This window comes from Channa argus, chromosome 18, assembly GCF_033026475.1.
Source record: "Channa argus isolate prfri chromosome 18, Channa argus male v1.0, whole genome shotgun sequence".
Taxonomy (NCBI): Eukaryota; Metazoa; Chordata; class Actinopteri; order Anabantiformes; family Channidae; genus Channa; species Channa argus.
Window position 1 is genome coordinate 3,800,835 of NC_090214.1, and position 20,487 is coordinate 3,821,321.

A 20,487-nucleotide genomic window follows, 5' to 3' on the forward strand; every position below is an offset into this window, starting at 1 on the left:
TGTAGTATTCTAAGCAGTACATTAGTGGCAATAATAGTATCAGTAGTAGTAGTATGTATGATATGTATTAATGTGTATATGTCTGATGTAAGTACAGTACATATGTATAGTTTCTGAGGGGCAGACAATAGACAATGCGTGGAGATGAACAGTGCAAAAGGTTCAAAGAGGATCAGCACTAGGGGAAGCAAACTATGAATGTACATTCACATACATTCTTTGTTTACACAGGATGTGAGCAAAGGATGTAGGTGCCCTTTGCAAATAATGCAGATGTAACTTTTCTTTTTGAACATGTACATTCATGTGGCGATTAAGCTGCAGCATCAAAGTGGTAAACACAACTCTGCATTACTAATTGCAATCGAATAATTTTATTTTTTAATAATTTCCTTTTTTTTTTTTTTTTTTACCCTAAATACCTTTTTAATGCCAATAACATACTATTCGCCCGTTTCTTTTTGAAAAAATCTATAGCAAACGACATTTTGGAAGAACCTTTGTATTTTCGAAGTTCGCCAAGGAACGTGAACGGAACATCGGGAGGGGGGGAGGGTGCAGCCGTTAAATCCCTCCCCGGATTTGACAAACACGCACGCACCTTCACTGCTTGTAAACAGAAGCCCACACGTGACACCGAGAGCCGAGCTGAGCCGCGCGACATTATTGTCTGCGAGCTGGGGGACAAAGAGAGCGAGACCGACCGCGCGAGCAGCGGCCAGGTGAGCGGCCAGGTGTCATGACAACCACTGTTATCTGCCCCAAAATGAAGCCGAGTGCCGCTCTTCGGTTACACCGCTGCGTCCGATGAACTTCTTAATGTTTGAGTCGTTCGGAAGAGAATCGACGTCAGCTGCGTTTTTGCCAGGTCGCACACAAGTGGCAGCGGGTAAACAACACTGCAAATCCTTTGTTTCGCTTTTAAATTTTGCCTTTTTATTCGCTTCAACTGCGCCAAGGTTTACTTTTCTAGCTGACGTCTAACGTTAGCTAGCTAGCTCCAGCAGTTAGCCTCGACAGAAGAGGAGATCTTCTAGCTACACACGTTAATCTACTTATTTTTTATTTTATTTTTTTTTACTGGCTGGATGAAATGTCATTCACCATGGACGATAACTTGGAGTCCGAGTGGGTTTCTGTTCGACCCAAAGTCTTCGACGAAAAAGAGAGGCACAAATTTGTTTTTATCGTGGCCTGGAACGACATCGAAGGAAAGTTCGCCATAACCTGCCACAACAGAACCGTGCAGAGACGGGCCACTTTTCTGGACCCGCTGCTCGACTGTAGCCCCGCCGCCACGCTTCCTGTCGCCGGTGCCTCCGTGGCAGAGAAACCCACAAAAACTCTAGTCACGACGAGGAAAGACGGAGTCTGCCAAGCGGGTAAAGTTAGACCACACTCGGTCCCCAAAGAAAAACCCACAACAAAGACTGTTGTTGGAGTTAAGAAGGCTTTAAAAGTCGGTAGTTCCAAAGCATCGGAGTGTGTTAGTCACACGTTAGAGTCCTGGGATATTGTGACACCGAGAGTAATAGATATCGACGTCCTGGAACCCGTGGATGTGCTGCTCTCTTCGGATGATTCTGATCCAGGGGATAGTGAGACCAGCGGCCGCGAAGACTTCAGCTGGGCCGGACTGTTCTCCTTCCAGGACCTGAGGGCAGCCCACCTCCAGCTATGTGCAGTCAACTCAGACCTGGAGCCGTGTTTACCCCCGTTACCCGAGGAGCAGTCCGGAGTGTGGACCGTGCTTTTCGGTGCCCCGGGTGTGTCGCAGCGGGAGACGGACGTCCTGTGCTATCAGCTGCAGGTGTACCTCGGTCATGCCTTGGACACCTGTGGATGGAAGATCCTCTCGCAGGTGCTTTTCTCTGAGAGTGACGACGTGGAGGAGTACTACGAGAGTCTGAGTGAGCTGAGGCAGAAAGGCTATGAAGATGCCATGGAGAGAGCCAAAAGACGGATGCAAGAGGTGAACACACAATTGGCACTAATGCTGGTTCATTTTATGTTTAAGGTATAGTTGCAATGACTGATGCAATTATTGATTAGTTGATTGGCAGAATGAGTAATTGTTTTAAGAACAAATGCCAAGCTGCTTGCTGCTTCCACCTTCTAAGATGTGAATATTTTTTTTATTTTTTTTTATTTTTTACTAAATGCATTTGGGTTTTGGTCTTCTGATCTGCCAAAACAAGTCATCTGAGGAAATGACCCTGTCATGGGACAGTTTGTACATGTCCCTTTTTGCTCATGGTTTGCGGATATTGTAGAAGCTGCGTATGAAGAAAATAATCACAAGATGAATCAGTTGTCAAAAATAGCCTTACTAATGAATTTATCATTCAAATCTTTTTTTACTTCCACTGGTATGATCATGAAACATATCAGTGCTATTAAAAATTGAATTCAGTGGAACTTCAACTTCTATAGGAGCAGTCTCAGCTTTTAAGTAGTAGATTTTTGAGAATCATTGTGCCTCATAGCCTGACTCTCCTCTTCCTTTGTCCCCCCCCTGTGATCTACCATCTGTTGCTGCACGTTTCCAGGCCTGTAACATGATCTGGTTTGTCCAGACATCTATTGCAGTTGGCTGAGCAGTGTGAGGGGAGTGACAACAAACACAGACGAACAATCAGAGGTGGAGTTACAGAAATGATGTGTCACCGCAGATTGTTAGTTCAGACCGCTGCGGACTTTAAGTACACAACAAATATATTTCCATTCATGTTTGTAGCATATGTGTGAAGTTTGTGGAATGATGACTCCGGGTAGAGCCGTACAAATACAACTGTGAAGTCTAAAATAATCCTGGTCATAATCACACTTGGCGTGTTCAACAGGAGGCAAAACCTCAGACCAAACTTTTTACTTCCTTTGTTGTTTTGTTCAGCTGACTGACACAGAAGGCAAAAACAGCTGGGTAAAGGGTTGGGCCGGCCAGAAAGAAATTATTTTAATGACATAATGTCTCACCTATTTATACACTCGGAGGCCACATTATTTGGTACACGGGTAAACTATGGCACCTTCCCAAACAACCTCTGATCCGTAAATAATGACGCGCGTTCAGTAACAGTGTTCCTTTTTTAAACATGCAGCATCTGTGTGGATTGTTGCACGTTCTTTATCAAAATTAAACAGATCTGACCTATTCTTGGGTATATTGTGTAGGATGAAATTCTTACATCAGTGTTGAGTTTATTGGATTCTGTGTTGCTGGGTGACAGTTGGTCAGTTGGTAAAGCAGTTGTTAATGAACCACACAGTCGGTGGTTTGATTTCCAGTACCTCCTGGCGATATGGTGCAGTCTCCTGCAGGTGAGAATGGTGACGCGGCCCTAAAATGGTCCAATAATGTAATAATAAAAAAAAGGGCTCCACAGAAGAACACAGGAGATCCCCTCTCCCAGTGGCCTTTGAACTCTTCAGCTCATCCCCCTTCTGTAAAAAGGAGGGAGTCTGAATGGTCCAAATGGACAATAGTATTTTTTAAATTTCATTGATGTTTACTCCTCTAGCTGTTTTTTTTTTTTTTTTACTTCTGATCAGTAATTTGTACTTGTTTGTCTATTGTCCTGGTTGGTGGAAGTTTTTCTTGTCTGTAACGAGGCAACACAATTTCCCTATGGGATCAATAAAGTTGTTTGAATCTTAGTAGAAGAATCGTTTAGTAATGTAATTGATTTATTGAAGTAAAATTAATGACAGACCTTTTTGATGATAACAGTAATACTTTGATCTGACAAAGATCTTTGAAGGAGATAGTAACCATTATTATATAATATTTTGTGAATCTATTAATTAAATGGGATGTCTCTCGAGATAAGTGTCAAATATTTACATACTAACACATACGAACACACATTAATTTTCAACAATTATAGATGACAATAAAATAGGACAAAACAGGACCTAAGAGATATAGTAAATGCTCTGTACTTATATAGCGCTTTTCTACATATTGCAATTAAAGCACTTTCCACTACTTCTATGAGAGAATAGAAATTAAAACTAGATTATTTTGGCACTTACGTCAGTTGGTGGATTTCTTCTCTGCTGCAAACGAGTTGTGACTGTTGCTGCTGAGTAGTGATAAATATGCTGGGAAAATTGACCAAACATTGGCAAACACTTCCTTGACAACTATTCTGACGGTCATAATTTATCAAGGTAAGACGGCCTGGTCCCAGAGCTATACTGAGGGTTTAGACAGTTAATAAATAAAAAAACTTGTATGGAGCAGCTGGAAAATCGGTGTAGTGCCCTTATCACAATGTGTTACAAGATGTACTGATTTATTTTTTTTGTCCTTTCGGCTTATCCCGTGAGTTCAGGGTCAGAGGACCACTTCCTTCCTGCACAACCATCCCCAATGTCTCCCGGGCTTGGGGCCCTCGCTGCATGGCTGGGGAATGGGAATGGGCTGTTTGGGCTCCAGTGTCTTGCCCAGGGACTCTTTGACATGTGTTTGGGAAGAGTAGGGTGCGAACCTCCGACCCTATGGTTGGTAGGCAGTGACTCGACTGCCACCCTCTAGTCAAATATGGTCAAATAGGTCAAATATGCAAAAGTATTGACTGGTGGAAAACATTCCCCTGCTGTAGGGCACACGTCTGTCACTTATTGACCAGAGACTTACTTTTTTCTTATCTTTGCTCTTTTCATGAACACAGCAATGGTAAATATGTGAAATACAAATAGCTTAACAGCTTACTTACTTAAATCTGACACTGCAATAATAATAATTAAGTTACATTTATTGGCTTTGCTAGGCTTTGCTGTTATTCCTTGATAATGTACAGTGTATGAAAATAGATGAAACATTGACGAAAATGTATTGCACGGAAGATATTGTTGACCATGGTCTATACCATAAACCTAGTTAAAGATCGTGGCTAATGCACATTAGGCCCACAGTTAACAGTTGTTTTTATTCTTGATTGATCTCCATTTGGTCTGTCTGTCTGTCTACACTCACTGGCCACTTTATTAGGTACACCTGTACAATCTAATGCAATCCAGTAGAGCAGCTCTGCCATGAATTCCACTTTTTCAATATTATAATTTCTCAGTTTTTAAGTGGAAACTGTCAGAAAGGTGATAATTCTATGCTCTGTTTATTAATGAGGTCACGGTGGGTGGTGGAGTTTTACTGGAGTGCATTATATTAAGAGGTGGCTCTCTATTTTGGACACTATTTAAAATTAACAAAGCGGCCTAAACTTTAGAACCACCTCTACTTATAATCCTGTATAGCTTTGAACACACATTTCAGTATCTCTAGTGTATGCATGGTCTTAATTCAGTCTTACGTTGTTTCATTCAAACTACATAGTTTTGAGCCAAATGCAAATGTCTACATATATAGTATATGTTTGAAATAATAACATTTTGTCTCTGTTATTAATAGAATTACTTCTTAGGCTTCCTGCCTTGTTGTGTGTTTATGCTGAACACTCAAGTGAAAGTAGTCAAATTCAGAGACAACCTGATCAGCAGAACGGCACCTATTTTGATAGCATTTTTTTTTTTTGGAAGGAAAAAACTAATTTGGAATAATAAGTTCTGCATTGTGGACCTGGAAATATTGTGTGCAAAGTGCATTCGTGTTGAATGGTCCCATTAATCTTCTTGTGCATTAATGCTACAAAATTCCTGTTTATATGTTTGTATGTTTATAACTAAGTGTTGCAAAGTTATTTTCATTATCAGTGAATCTGTTGATTCATTTTACATTTGGTCCTTAAATGTCAGAAATTATGACAAATGCCCACCACCACATCCTAAAGCTGAAGGTCTTTGATATCCCAAAGGATATTGCCTCAAGCATTTCTGGCAGTATGTGTGACTTTTGTTGATTTGTAGGCAGTGGCAGTGCTTTATTTGAAGATAACTGCGTCTCTCTCATATAATAATTTTACCATACCTAAGTAACAAACAGTTTAGAAAGATTCAATCTCAGGGTCGAGACCTCTGAAATACTTAATTTAATAGGCAGCGAGAAAAGTACTGCAACAGATTAAGTATCTACAAAGTGGAAGAGTTAGTACTGATAATAGGATTGGAGAAGTTTTACTATTGCTCATAGCAATCAGAACATCCTGTATTGATGTGCTCATTGTACATAAATGCACCTATATGCACTTTCTCATTAAACTTGAAATGAAGAAAAGCATCAAATCCTCACAGTTAAGAAGCCGAGACTAGATAATATTTGGCATTTTAGGTGGAAAAGTGACTTAAATGATAAGTCTGTAGTTAAGATGAGTAATCCTGCTGCCATTGAAGTGCTGGCTCAGCAGCACTAAACACTAAACAGACACAGGCTGTCTCCGGCTTCTTACTCTTCATAGACTATCAGCAACATGTAGATTTGACTATGTAAATATAATGACTTCAGAATGTTTTATTATATACAGAAACAGCTCTGTCCTAAAAGGACTTTAAAAGAAAAGTTAGTCCAGTGTTTAATTATCACTTTTATCTGGAAAAAAGTGTTGTGTGTATGTTAGAGTGGCACATAAAAAAACGAAACTTTACCTAGCTAATGCCCCCAGCAGGAGTCAGCTCATCTAGCCCAGGGTTTCCCTGGCTAGCGGCGGCTTCAGGGGTAGGGAATCAGTGTAAGGTTGGCCACTGGTTACCAGGGAAACACAGACCCAAGGTAAACAGTGGGAGCAGTGTTCGAGCTGAATCATGCAGCGTCTCCCCCAGTCCCCAATGTGGAAGGCTTTGGGAAAGCAGCCTGGAATTAATATAAGAGTCTCTATTCATATCAGTATCTCTGTGCAGAGAAAAGAGCACTTTATTCACAGCTCTGTACGAAGATTGGGTGGTGGTACATTTCAGTATTATCTGAGACTAAAGTGAAGGAGCAGTATTGTGTATAAATTGGAGCTGCTGGTTTCCAAAAGTTGAGAGATGAATATTTGTGTGTACAATAGCTGTTTTGATAAAGTTTATCTCAGGAACAATGAACAGTCTGTTGATAGCTGGACATATGGTATGAATCAGCAACAGTTGAGCCAATTTATTCTTAGTGTACTACACTCGGACAATGTAGCTAACGGTATAATTCCTGACCGCACACCACAGTGGCTGCACTTAGAGACGCTCTCACACACTATTGTTGCTAGACTTTTTTACTTCAGCTGTGAAAGAGCTTTTGTTTAGGACTCACTGTAATTGTGAATTAGTCAGAATTAGCCCCACCACACATTAAAGTCTAGTTGTCCCATTAGATCCAGCAATTCTAGTATCACACCCATGGTCTCTTCTGTACGTAATGCTGTTAAATAGGCTGCTTTGTTGTACACTCGGCAGAATTCTCTCGTAACATACCAAAGGTTTGTACGTTTTCAAATGGAATTTGCTTCTCAGTAAGGAAGCCTTTTAAAGTCTGTTCATTTATCCTACTAACAAGTATTACCCCTGTAGGGATGTTCCATTGCACCTGCATCCGGATGCTCAACAGTCCTGGGCCTTTGTTGCCAGATTTCTTGTTTTATGATGGTCCAAATGTTTTATATTGGTGAGAGGTCTGGACTGCAGGCAGACCACTTCAGCACCCGGACTCTTCTTGCTGAAATATGTAAGGCCTTCCCTGAAAGCGATGACGTCTGGATGGGAGCGTATGTTGCTCCAAAACCTCTATGTGCTTTTCAGCATTGATGTTGCCTTTCCAGATGTGTAAGCTGCCCACACCATAGACATAATGCACCCCCAGACCATCAGAGGTGCAGGTTTCTGAACTGTCCGCTGATGACAAGCTGGATGGTCCCTCTCCTCTTTAGCCTCTTCAGTTTATTTAAAATTTTGATTAATCTGACCACAGAACAATTTTCCATTTGGCATCAGACCATTTTAAATGAGCTTTAACAACAGAGAACACAACGACGTTTCTGGATCCTGTTCACATATGGCTTCTTCTTTGCATGCTGCAGCTTTAACTTACATTTGTGGTTTGCACAGTGAACAGTGTTCCTGAGCCCATGCAGTGATGTCCAGTAGAGAATCCTGTCTGTTTTTAATGCAGTGCTGCCTGAGGGCCCAAAGATTCACGTGCATCCAGTTTTGACCTATTAGATTCCTCCTGATTCTCTGAATAATATATACTGTAGATGGTGGGATCTTTAAAGTCTTCACAATTTTATGTTGAGGAACATTTGTAGATGCAGGTTGTCACAGATTGGTTATTGTTAACCAACAACCATGTTATTGACCTGTTGCCAATTAACCCAATTAGTTGTCAAATGCTCCTACTATTGTTTCATTTGCAGCAATTACTTTTCTAGCTTTTTGTTGCACCTGTTCCAACTTTTTTGAGATGTGTTGCTGCCATCAAATTCAAAATGAGCGAATATTTTCCCTAAAATGGTAAAATATCTCGATTTTAACATTTAATATGTTGTGAATCTATTGTGAATAAAATATGGGTTGATAAGATTTGCAAATCATTGCATTCTGTTTTAAGTTAGGTTTTACACATTGTCCCAGCTTTTTTTGAATTGTGGTTGTATATTGTTATAATTTCCTAAAGCCTGAGCCAATGTCTTGTCCAACTGTTTGCATTTATGTCCCAGCTAATGCACATCATTTGTCTCTCTGGTTTGTCCCAGGTTTTGGACAAACACAAAGCGATGGACAGCATGGTGGAGCTATTGCAGGTGTATCCGAAAGAGGATGAGGCACATGGAGAGTTGCTTGAGGCAACAACTCAGCTATACCACTACCTGCTTCAGCCTTTCAGGGATATGAGGGAACTGGCAATGTTGCGCAGACAGCAGATTAAGGTACCCCACCCCCAACACACACACACACACACACACACACACACACACACACAAACACACACACACACCAGCCATCTGTTTTAGGTTTGAATTTAAGTAGGTGTAAACCTCACTTTAGCTGACTAACTGGCCTAACCTGGAATACACGGTCTCAGACTATCTCTTTACTAACGCGTACTTCAGCAGTTGCCGTGCTATTTTTATGGTTTAGCAATTTTAAAAGACAGTTAAATTTAGGGAACGAGCTCATAACCACAGCATGGTCGTGTCCTCCATTGAGCCGACCCTGCTAAGCCCACTGTAATGACCTTAGCATTAGTTGGGGAGGCTACATGTGGTGGTGATGAAGGTGGTGTAGTAGCCAATCTGTGTTACCCTGTAGCTTTGCATCAGGGGGCTGTTGAGAGCCGAGGATCAGCCAGAGAGGCTTTTTCCCCACCCAGAGCTGCTTAACAAGCACCATAAGTATCATTACAGCAGCTACTAAATCACTCAGTAGTTCTGCAGCCTCAGCACAGTCTATTCCATCTTTGTTGCATTTCCTCATTAAAGGCTTGACATGGGAAGAAGAGCAGCACACTAATTTATATTGGTTTAGTGTTAACACATGTCTGGTTGGGTCAGTGGGTCAGAGGTCTACATGCTTCTGGCAAACTTCTACAACAGCCACGCTGGAAGCATTGGCATATATTTAAACATTTTTTTAACAAATGCATTAAATAATAACTACAGCAGCTTTTTCTAGCTACAATAGAATATCTAGTGTACAACAAAACCACAGGGGAATGTGAAGGTATTTTGCATGTCATGACTTTGACATTAAGCCTCTGCCGTCTAGTGACCAATAAATCGAGATTCAACATTTTGCAGCTTTGCATAAAAGTTGCACAACTGTAATTAAAGCAGCTGTAAAATTCAATCCTTTTTATGTTGGAATTTTTAACAGGAAGTATTATAAACTCTATGGCCACAATTTAGTTTCTTCATTTCATTATGATTTTTTTTGGGGGGGGGGCATTTATAGAGGATGAATTTGACACTCAGTAAATGCAGTGCATCATAGTAAAGTGATTTTTGGATAAGGCCTCAAATTCCAGTAAGGTTCCAGTAAGGTGTTTAAGTGCGTCTATTTCACATGACTTCACGACGTTCCAGAACCCTGTTGGTCTCTGAGGTGGAATACGAGCAGATCAGCAACTCAGAAAAAGCATAACACAGAGCAAAGTGTGCAAGCGGTGGAGATAAACGAGAAGCAAAAATAACATGCTTTCCCACTCCTGAGAGATAGCACAAGCACAAGTTAGCAAGTCTGTGTTATGTTGGCCTTTTTAGGCTTTGATGTTATCAAACATGCTGTGCTGTTTAACTGGACATACGCTGTCCCTGTCTCTGTGTCCTGTCTTTTTTCTTGTAGACAGTTTATCCTCTGTTGTGTTATGAGGACTTTTCCTTCTCTGAACCAGCACAAGTGACTGTGTGGGTGTGTTTATGGCTGTGTATTAAGATGTTGTTTGGGTTCTTTGGTGGCGTTTGTACTAAACTGAACTCAATTCAGACGTTTCACGGAGTCGTCAAAATGTATATAGCTTTTATTTTTCTGAAAGGATCAGCCCGGGAAAGTTCACTATTTTTATTTTGAGCATTATGTGTCTTTACAAAGGGCCACATACAGATGCTTAGTCCTCTGTGGTGTATCGCTCCAATGTTGTCAGAAACGAAGACATCAGTGAACCTCAAAGTTGCATTGGGCGTCATGTCGAGTCCACAGCTGAAAAAGTCCCTCACAAATTTACTTGAGTTCGCTAAAACTGTAAGGAACTGATAGGATTTACATTTTTTTAATTAACTAATACATTTGTCTTTTTTTTAAATCTCTCTCTCTCTCTCTTTCTTTCTCTCTCGCACTCACCCACACACACTTCCCTTCCCTTAGGGCAATCCAACAGCTCAAAACAAAGCTGTATGCAAATACATCTTTGATCACAGCAGAGGCGGTTGGTCCCCCCCTTAACTGACGAGTCAAGGGATTGTGGAGAGGTTGCTGAGAATTAGGACACAGGATATTGTAATTTACATGCAGTTTGCATCCTGCTTGATGTTGCGAAGGTGAGATGAAAAAAGTGAGAGCTTGCTAAAATTGCAGCTTATGTGGACTTCATCTGCAAAGTGTGAATACACGAAAGAATCAACAGCAAAGGGAATTGTGCTTTGTGTGGTGGCCCTGATACATATCAGAGCAGTGCAGAGTGGGTGTCCTGTTGCCTGGAAGGTCAGAGGTCGGCCATGAATTAAAAATGTGGTTTCTCTGTCTGAGATAGTTTTGTGTGACTGTGAGCTCCGGTTACAGCTTCACTTCAACTGCATTTTTACCTGGCAACAGTCGTCATGGTGGTCCCTGAAACACCCGCTGGGTTCACCTGCAGGTGTCACAAGTTGTGAAATATCACATATGCAAATTTTAAGTACAATTCTATGGCCTGTTGAAGTAGTCCATGAGTTTTGATTTGAATTTGGTTAGGCCACTACACACTGGGGTGCAACTGAGAGATTTTATTGTTGATTTATTTCCATATTGTTTTCTTGATTACGTAAGTAGTTGTTTTGAAGATGGAAAATAGCCAATTTCAACCCTTAAAATTTTAAAGCAAATTTAGCTTTATGACTGAAAGTAGTTATACATCAGTTTTCTTTAAATTGAATAATTAATCAAGTAATTTTTAAAATAACCTACATTTACATGATGTATAAAAATAGACTGTATACATTAAATAATCATTGTAATAATCTGCAGACAGTGATTTAGTTTATTTTAAAAAGACATTTTAACTTTACTACAATTAGGGCTTGTTATCTTAAAGAACAGAGCTGGTGTTTTTCTTTTTCTCAGCAATTCTCCGGTGTTGCTCCATGTCAGTACTTACCAATGTCCCCGGCCTCAAAGCCACTGATGTATTTTAATGTTTCTTGGACAACAATGGAGCTCAAATACACAGGCTGGAGTTACACAGACAATACTCCAGTGTTGGCTTCTGGCTTTTATTAAGATGCGCTGACAATACGATAAATTGTGATTTATTTTTAAATCCGTAACCTTGTAGTAATTTGTGTTATATCTAACCACCTTCCAAAGATTTGCTGGTGAATAGCTCTGTTAACTCACAAAACGCCTTTGCATACTATTTTAACCAAATGAGATAAAGGCCATCATGACAGTGTCCATGCTGTAATCCCAGCACTTTACCACGAGAACTGGCGTCACTTCTATTTTCAGTGAGTCTGACATGTCTGTGTTGTGTCACCAACAGCGCTAACCAGAGGTGCTAAAGGAAGTCACTTTGGTTACAGATCCCCGCTGCCTCCAGAAGGCTAGTAAAAAGAAAGCGGCTGATTCGAAAGATTATACTTTTCTGTTCAGAGGTCTGCCCAAAAAGTTATTTTCTCCAAACTTGAAAAATCTTTCTCATGCTCTCAGGGGCTGTCATATGCCAACGTTTTGCCCAAGGACACTTCGGCATTCGGGGAGAGTGGGTAACCACCGACCACTCTACTAATTAGGCTACTGCCGCCCGCTAAAGGAAATAGGATGTACATGAGTGCAGTTTGCAGAACCACAGAAGACATTATTTGTAAATTAGAGAGAAATGTATGCTTTTTATTTAGAATTAATTTTCATTTCGTCTCTCAGTTTGATTGTCTTCGTTTAGTTTGATGTGTCACAGAAGTCTGCAGGAACAATGTTTACAACAATATACAGAAGATCCTTTGTAATTGTTGCATTTTATTCAGTGCATCAGTCATCAGGTCTGACTGAGCAGTTTAGTGCCATTGTTGCTCTGTGGGTGTTGAATTTGGATATTTGCTCTGTTCAGATGTAGGTGCAACTCTCTCATGATCAGATGCTGTGTGCTTTGTGCTGAAGGATACCAAAACAATGAGATCACGGCTAGAAGGGACTGACGTTACATTTTTACTTTATCTGTCCACTTCACTTGTTCCTGAAGTCCTTTTTTTTTTTTTCCTGTCAGACTTTTCTTTCTGTCTCTGACGTAACCTCTCATCCCCTTGCTCCTAGTTTCACCCCAAACCACTCCCTGTTCTCGTGCCTCACGTGCACACACTCTCGAAGCACTGTATGTGCTGGCTGACTTGAATCAAGGCATTTGCGGTTGGTTGGTGATTGCATTGGTCCTGTTTATTTTTGGACATCTGTTAAACATTGAGGTATTAGTACATATCACTGTATGTGCATGAGGCCCTCACAGGGCATTTAACCTAAAGTCTGTGTACATTTTGTTCCTGGGGATTGTGTTTCTCAGTTCCCACCCTGGACAGGACTCCACGTGGCAAAGTTTTTCCTGTTTCTCACTCTTCACATGGCTTGACACGAGTTGGTGAACTGCGAGGAATGAACTCTGCTTGATGTGATGTGGTGCTATTTAATAAAAATGCCCTACAGAGTGTAATGAGACTGTCTTTGTTATCACAGATTTATTTTTATAGCAGCCCAGTAGGACACTGGGTTAGTGTCACGAAATATGAACGTGCCTTAGGTGACTGCTCACCATTACATCCATCTGCTGGAAGATGTTGGTATTACATATCACTATGGTGATTGAGATATATCTAGAGTTTTCTAATAAAGTGCTGTGTGCAGAAAGAGCGATGACGCAACGACCCCTGCACGAGGAGAATGGAAAGGGGCATTGCAAGAGTTTTAACTCAGTCACATCTAAACACATGATGTTTTATAGATGCTGTTTGTTGCTAAAAACAAAGTAGAAGGCAGTGATTGATCTGTGCAAAGGTTTGTGCACCCTCCTAATTCAGTACTCCATTATCCCCGTTTCGCAGATATCGCAGCCATTTCTGTTCAGCATTTGAAATAATTTTAGGTTTTTCTTGTACACAGCATGTTTAATATCTGCCCACAGATTTTTAGTAATGTTTAAGTCAGGGGACAGTGAGGATTTTTCCAAAAGCTTCATTTTGTGTCTTGGTTTTGAGGTCTGCTTTGGATCAGTGTACTGAATTTCCTGATATTTAATGGAAGCCATTCTTTGCTTTCCTGTGCCACTGGCTGCCACACAGCTCCAACTTCAACGTTTCTATCTCCTTACCAGTTGCTTACCAGTGGAAAAAATAGAGGCCTACTGTGTATTGATATTTCTGCAGATGCCACACAAGACACATGTGGCATGTGATGAACATTTGTTACACTACACATGTAGTATTATGTATGGTATGATATTGGTGTGCGGACTTGATTGTTTTTCTGAGACGGTCTCACAGTTTTGAAAAGTCCTGGTCTACACTGCCTGAACTACCTGTGTTGATACAAATACTGTGCTGTAAAATTTGACCCCATCAGATCTCTCTGGAGACGGAGCGACTGGGTCCTCGTCGTGTGGAGAGCCTGAGGAAGGAGGATGAGGATTGGCAGAAGAAGGCTCACACAGCTGTACTCTCCATACAGGACCTGACTGTCAAATTCTTTGAAACCACGACTCGAGCACAGAAAGGTAAACGCAGAAAGGAGGAATATTCTGTCTTTACAAAACAATGTTTAGGATTGTCCTTACTGTGACCTTTAACCCTTTTGCTCTGTGCAATAGAGATCATCTAGATCATTTCTGACACTGCTATAAATATGTTGCAGCTCTGTATGAGCGTATGCGAGCTGACCAGAAGAAATTTGGTAAGTCGGCGTGGGCAGCAGCAGTTGAACGCATGGAGCGGCTGCAGTACGCCGTGTCCAAAGAAACTCTGCAGCTGATGAGGGCCAAAGAAATCTGTCTGGAACAGAGGAAACATGGCTTAAAGGAGGAGGTAACACAGCATGACATGAAAGTGTATAAATTATGTCGACCATGGTGTGTTAGGGTTAGTGTTTCTATGGGCTTGTGATGATCAGAGTTGGACACGTTGAGAGAGGAGGGGAAGCAAGATAAAAATTCATGTCTGAGAAATGAGCTCATGGCTTAGATATCCTGGTGTACAACTGTGGAAATGAGTCATGTTTGCTTTACACGTAAAAAGGTCTAAACTGTCACTTACGCAGTCTGGTGTAGCATAGCAATGGCAGAAAACGGGAAAACTGCCTCAGGCTTCTATTCCACAGGATCCACTTGTGTTAAAACCAAATGCATAGTCAGGTAGTGCTGCAAGGCACTTATGGAGAAATGACCCCTCCTGTGCTGTAAGCCCTTTGATGTGTGACTGATTCTAGATGCAGAGTTTGCAAGGTGGGGAGGATGCCATGCTGCGTCTGGACCAGCTAGAGGCTCTGTACTATGAGTTGCAGCTGCAGCTGTATGATATTCAGGCTGAGGTGCTGCGCTGTGAAGAGCTGCTACTCACCGCCCAGCTGCAGAGTTTAAGGAGGCAGATGACGGGTGAGCAGCTTTAAAATCCAGTATGACAGCTTATCTTATGACAGCTCTATGAACTCTGGACCTGTTTACATCGTCACTGTGGTGAATCATGAATCATGTCGTGTGTTGTTGCTGTTTTTTCCTCAGAGCAACAGGATGAGGTTGTGTACTACGATGCCTTTGAGAGTCCTGATGCCATGAAGACTGTAGAAGACCCAGCAAACCCACCGTCTCCCCTTAGAGATGAAGACCTCAGTGTCCTACAACAGAGGACACGGCAACTTGAGGCCCGCAGAGGTCACATCACTGCCAAGAAAGTCTACCTCAGAAACAAGAAGGTGCAGTATGCCCTGTTGATTGATGCAGAAGTCAGGTGCTGGTAGTTGTTGTGATTGCTGGACATTTGAAGACATCTCTGAAAGGTGGAGCTTCAGTCACCTGTATATGATGTATGCGTTATTTTTTCCCCCTGAACAGGAAATCTGCATCGTCAATCACAACCAGAAAATGCAGCAGCAGCAAAGTAGCCACACAGACAGCAGTTCTCTGCAGACACTGCAACAAGTAAGACACAAAATTCAGGCTGTTGTCACACAGAGATTTGACTGACATTTAAGTATCGCAAGGGGCCGTGGTAGTGGTAGTGTGTTTTTACAGATTTACAGATGCTTTACAGATTTATATGATTAAAGGCTAATAGGTCCCAGAATACAGCACAGCAGGTGGTAAAACTGACAGGACAGGCAAAGACCTGTAATGTTCCAAAAAGTGGTATATTGTACTATTTTATTGTTTTTGAATACTTATCTATTCATGTTGAAAAATAGCAAGTTAAAAATGCAAAGTTATCAACATGTATTTAAGTTTTGAGTAGATGCAGAAGCTACACTCTCCCTAAAGCATAGAAACAGTCACACATCATCGGGTCAACATGTCATTTTCCTGTATAGAGAGGAAAAGCTGAGGAGGAGGATGAAGCCAAACAAAATGCTCGAGTGAGTCTGGAGAGGCAGAGGACGCTGGACAGACTCCGCAGCCTCAAACAGGTGAGACGATCACAGTCTACTAATATTTAACTTGCCCGGCATTTTCGCCGAACGCTTGTTTTTCTGCGTTAGTGCTGATCGACTCCCACTTGTTAAATCCCCACTCAGCGTTATCCAGGTCAGGTGACTCTGAAGTCCAGCCGGCTGCGTCTGAATCAGACTCGGAGGAGAGCAGGACAGCAGCCGATCACGCAGGCGGTCAGCGTTCAGACCGACTGCATCTCAGACCTCCCAGAGCTCTCTGCACCTCCTCCGCCTGACGCCTGCAGTTGTGACAGCGTGTCTTTACCAACAGTTGAACTTGAAAACCTCAACTCCTCGCCTCCCTTCCTCTCCTTGCCTCCCCTCTCCTCTTCCCCGTCTGATCTTTCCCTGGGTCCTCCGGCTCCTCCTCCTCCACCACCTCCCCCGCCTCCTCCCCCACCTCCTCCTTCAGAAGACCAGCAGCAGGGTCAGGGGAAGGAGAAAAATCCCACTGACAGCCCAGTGAGGCAGCTTCAATGTGAGTCAGAATCTCCCTCACTACCACTGGCTCCGTTTTCCCCTCGATTCTTTGATAGCAGCCAGCTGCTGACAGCGAGGAAGAAGCTAAAGAAGACGGCCTCGCTGGACTCGTCTCACTGGAGGAGAGGTGAGGACACACTTTAGCATACGTTAGTGTGTTTCGTTTGCTGTTAATGAAAAATGAATGTTCACACAACAAGAATTGGAATTTCTGTCATTGTTTGGCAAAACTGAAACTAAGGCAGTTTTTTTTTTTTTTTTTTTTAGTTTTTATTTTCTGCTGCTTATCTGTATCCTGTGTATAGGAGTCTAACTGTTGTGCATTTTAGCAGCGAGCTCCCCCATGGACGAGGTGCTGGCATCCCTCAAACGTGGCAGTTTCCACCTGAGGAAGGCCGAACTGCGAGTGTTGGGTCCTGACCCAGACGACGACAGCAACAACATACTGGCTCAGATCAGGCAAGGCGTCAGGCTGAGGAAGGTACGGACCTGCCCGGAGCAGCAGCAGCAGCGTCGCGCCAAGAGCTTCCCCCACTCAGCCGACGCTCTGACCCGCAGCATCCATGAGGCGCTGAGAAGGATCAAAGAGGCTTCACCCGAGTCTGAGTCTGAGGATGAAGGCCTGCCATGCACTGACTGGGAAAACTAGTTATTGGAGGCTTCTTTTTTCTTTTTTTTTTCCCCGAACTGTGGAGCAAAGAAAAGAAAAAAACGATGGCCTGGGCCGAGCAGACAAACAAGAGTTATATCACTTGCAGATAACTTGATGAAATTTAAACAAAAAAAACCATAATTTGTTTTATAACATCCGAAAACAGCTCAGAAGTGTGTCTCACACTTCTGCATGAAGGTGGACCGCTGATCTTTTTTATGTTGCTGCTGTGACATTCTTGGTAAGGAAACAACCTCTAACCTCTCATTATGTCTGTCTACACGTCAGAGTTGTACTGTACTGTAGCTCGCTGTGATGGGTTTGTTTCAGGAAGTGACTCTTATTCTTTGACGTTTTTACAAATACATTTTGTACTAAATATTTCAGTACATAGAAACGCCTGATCATGTATGCAGCATAGGACAATTCACACTTTCTTAAATGGATAATCGGACATTTTGGGAAACACACTTGCGGGTTGTGGTACGAGAAGGGTATTTCCCAAAATGTGAACCTATTCCTTGAATTTTTTTACATTGACATTCTAGCCGGGTGGGCGGGGCGGTCATTTACGTACGTTTGTAAAAAAATGTTTTAGAATAATAAGGTTTAAAATATTATAAACAGGAATATCCAAATTCTGTTGTGGTAATTAAGACATTTTAGCACTTGATTGCTAGTAAAATTTTAAATTATAAACTCACAGGTAAACATCTTTAGTTCCAGTGAAATGCAAAACGTGACTTCGAAATCATTTTAAACAACAGAATCTGCCCCAGAATCATCGGGTTTTTCAGATCTACTGAGAATTGTCTGTACCTGGGCAAAGGGGGAACTACTCGAAGCTAATTCGGCAAGATTTGAATGGTGCTAATTTGCAATAAATGTCAACAAATATGGGCAAAAAAAAAAACGAATGGGGCTCATGTTGTAGCCATAGCTACATAGCTAATTAACTGAATTCATGGTTGTCTTGCTTTTGTCGGGGGGGAGGCCACAGTTTCAGGCTTTAAAAACCCCTGATGTTTACCTGCAGCACATAGCAGATCTCAGCACAGCTCAACAAAAGATCCAAAGTAAACGTCTACATTCGTTCCTTCTCAGTTGTTTACCTGCTAAACTCATAGGCATCTTTTGAAGTGACTCTGCCGCCTCATCAGTGTCAGAAGCAGTAAAGCTACAGTGGACGTAAGGTTTCCAGTGTTGCTTTAACATGAGCACAAACAGTTGTCCAGCTCATTACTGATGAAACATTACTCGTCGACTGCTGCATCTTCTCTTTCTGCTCTTCTAAAGATGCCGCCTAACACCAAGTCAGTATTTTAAAGATGTAACATGAGCATATTGAAGTGTAAACGATTACTTGAATCTAGGTTTAGTCGCTTTTCTGCGATGGGAAGTTTTTACTGTCACCGTTTGATTTGCAACAAATGATGGATGGATAGTTATTTGTATGTCTGAAGAGGATTCCCTCTGAAGAATAAAGGACGATAACCTGCTGTTAAATTACTATTGTAGACCATGAAGCTGAGAGTGGAACTGCCAAGTAATAGAAATTGATTAGTGTATCAGAAGGACGCTGGAATTTCATCAAACTGTATTAGGATGAGAGCTCAAATAACATAACTTGCACCTGATGTTTTAGGAATTTTATACACAAAAGAAACTATTAAAAAAAATGTTTCAACTGCTGGGGAAACAGGGAAATGTCTACATGTGGAGCAGATCCCAGTTCAGCCGAGGGCTAAAACACTATCGCCCTCTGCTGGTAACAGACACGGCCTCCCGCTCTAAACCTGGCAACATCTGGAACACACAAAAATGTGAAATTTAACAATGATTTTGTTAGTTTCACTTCAGTTTTACTAACCCGAGAGTCCCTCTCTCTCTACTGCCTTCTTTTGATTTCCAAGCTTACTTACTGGAGTTGTTGTTTGAGTTTGTTGTGTGTGATTTTTATACCATCTTCTGCCTAATTTGTGTCTGTAACGTATACAAAGTACTAACCTACGCGTATTTTCCTTCTGTATTTAACAAGCCGTGCACTGAGTGAGCACCATGTCTCAATTTGTAAAATACACGTCCCTTTCTCGCTGAGATTTAGATGAATGACCATTTTCATTGACAAGTAAGAGAAGCTTAGCATGAAGACTGGAGATGGAGAGAAACAGTCACTGTAGCCTTGCACTAAAATTCATCCACTAGCCGATCTGAACGTTTTACATCTGGAACAACTTGACTCGTAATCTGCAGTTCCAAATTGTCTAAAATACTTAGTTTTTAAGCAGTGATACAGCTGAATTGATGCCCAGAGAAATCACTTCGAGCAACGGTGTGCTTGTACTTTCAGACTCCAAGTACATTAACTATAAGTTGAGTAACAACTGTGAAGTGGTACTTCTACGCGTGGTGGAGTACTTGCACTTTTACCTAATGGTTTGTCCTTGTGTACTTGTACCACCTGTGCTGGTAGGTGAATGTTATTACCTTTGGACCAGCCGAGGCCAATTGTTTCCCCTCGTTTCCAGTCTTTGTGTTAAGCAGACGGGCTGTAGCCAACAGAGTTGTCTGAATATTCCAGTGGAACTCGGCGAGAAAACAAAGTGATGCAAACTGAGTAACAGCTGGCAGCAAACGGGACTCTGAACATTTAGCATGACAGCGTCCAGACTCAGACTGTCCTGTCCAGTCCATTTGTGTTTGTGTTTGAGACCATTGTGCTTTTTTTTAACCTCTTAATGTTTGTAATATTTGTAAAATCAAAATTTTTACTCTACCCTGAACATGACACTAGTTTGACCTTATGCACGTGACTGGTTTGAGGACGAACCCATCACAACGTAAGTGCAATAATAAAGATGAAAGTCATTTTATAAATTATACTGTAATGAAATTTAAATCATTAAAAATATCTGCATGCTTAAATGTGCTGAAGTATTTATTGAAACTTCATATTTTAAATCATAAAAATGTAACTGCTTTATAAAGTTTTGTTTCCTTTCATGACTCCCCTCTGCTTTCTATTTCACACTTGTTATATTTTTTTCCTTTCAAAATAAAATTTACAAAAGTGTTGCGTCTTATGATGTCTTTGAAATTTTGGTGATGGTGAGTTTTGT

The 20,487-nt window shown here is 41.5% G+C and overlaps 1 protein-coding gene across 2 annotated transcripts; it reads left to right on the forward strand.

Moving 5' to 3' along the window:
- The first annotated feature begins 469 nt into the window (after positions 1–469).
- On the forward strand, positions 470–20,441 carry jmy (junction mediating and regulatory protein, p53 cofactor). Of its 2 annotated transcripts, none has more exons than XM_067484759.1 (10): positions 470–1,972; positions 8,622–8,795; positions 14,164–14,314; positions 14,452–14,621; positions 15,022–15,187; positions 15,314–15,504; positions 15,644–15,730; positions 16,117–16,212; positions 16,321–16,843; positions 17,049–20,441. In XM_067484759.1, the coding sequence occupies exons 1-10, from the start codon at positions 1,094–1,096 to the stop codon at positions 17,363–17,365; spliced, it is 2,754 nt and encodes a 917-aa protein (XP_067340860.1). In that variant the 5' UTR covers positions 470–1,093; the 3' UTR covers positions 17,366–20,441. The 2 variants fall into 2 exon arrangements, with proteins under 2 accessions (XP_067340860.1, XP_067340859.1); XM_067484758.1 differs by having other exon boundaries at positions 472–1,972; positions 17,046–20,441.
- Positions 20,442–20,487: the final 46 nt, after the last annotated feature.

Excerpts from the sequence above, each read along its gene's own strand:
- jmy (XM_067484758.1), top strand. The coding sequence starts at position 1,094 with ATGTCATTCACCATGGACGATAACTTGGAGTCCGAGTGGGTTTCTGTT. Across the intron at positions 8,796-14,163 it reads TGCGCAGACAGCAGATTAAG|ATCTCTCTGGAGACGGAGCG; the intron begins GTACCCCACCCC and ends TGACCCCATCAG. Across the intron at positions 15,505-15,643 it reads TCTACCTCAGAAACAAGAAG|GAAATCTGCATCGTCAATCA; the intron begins GTGCAGTATGCC and ends CCCCCTGAACAG.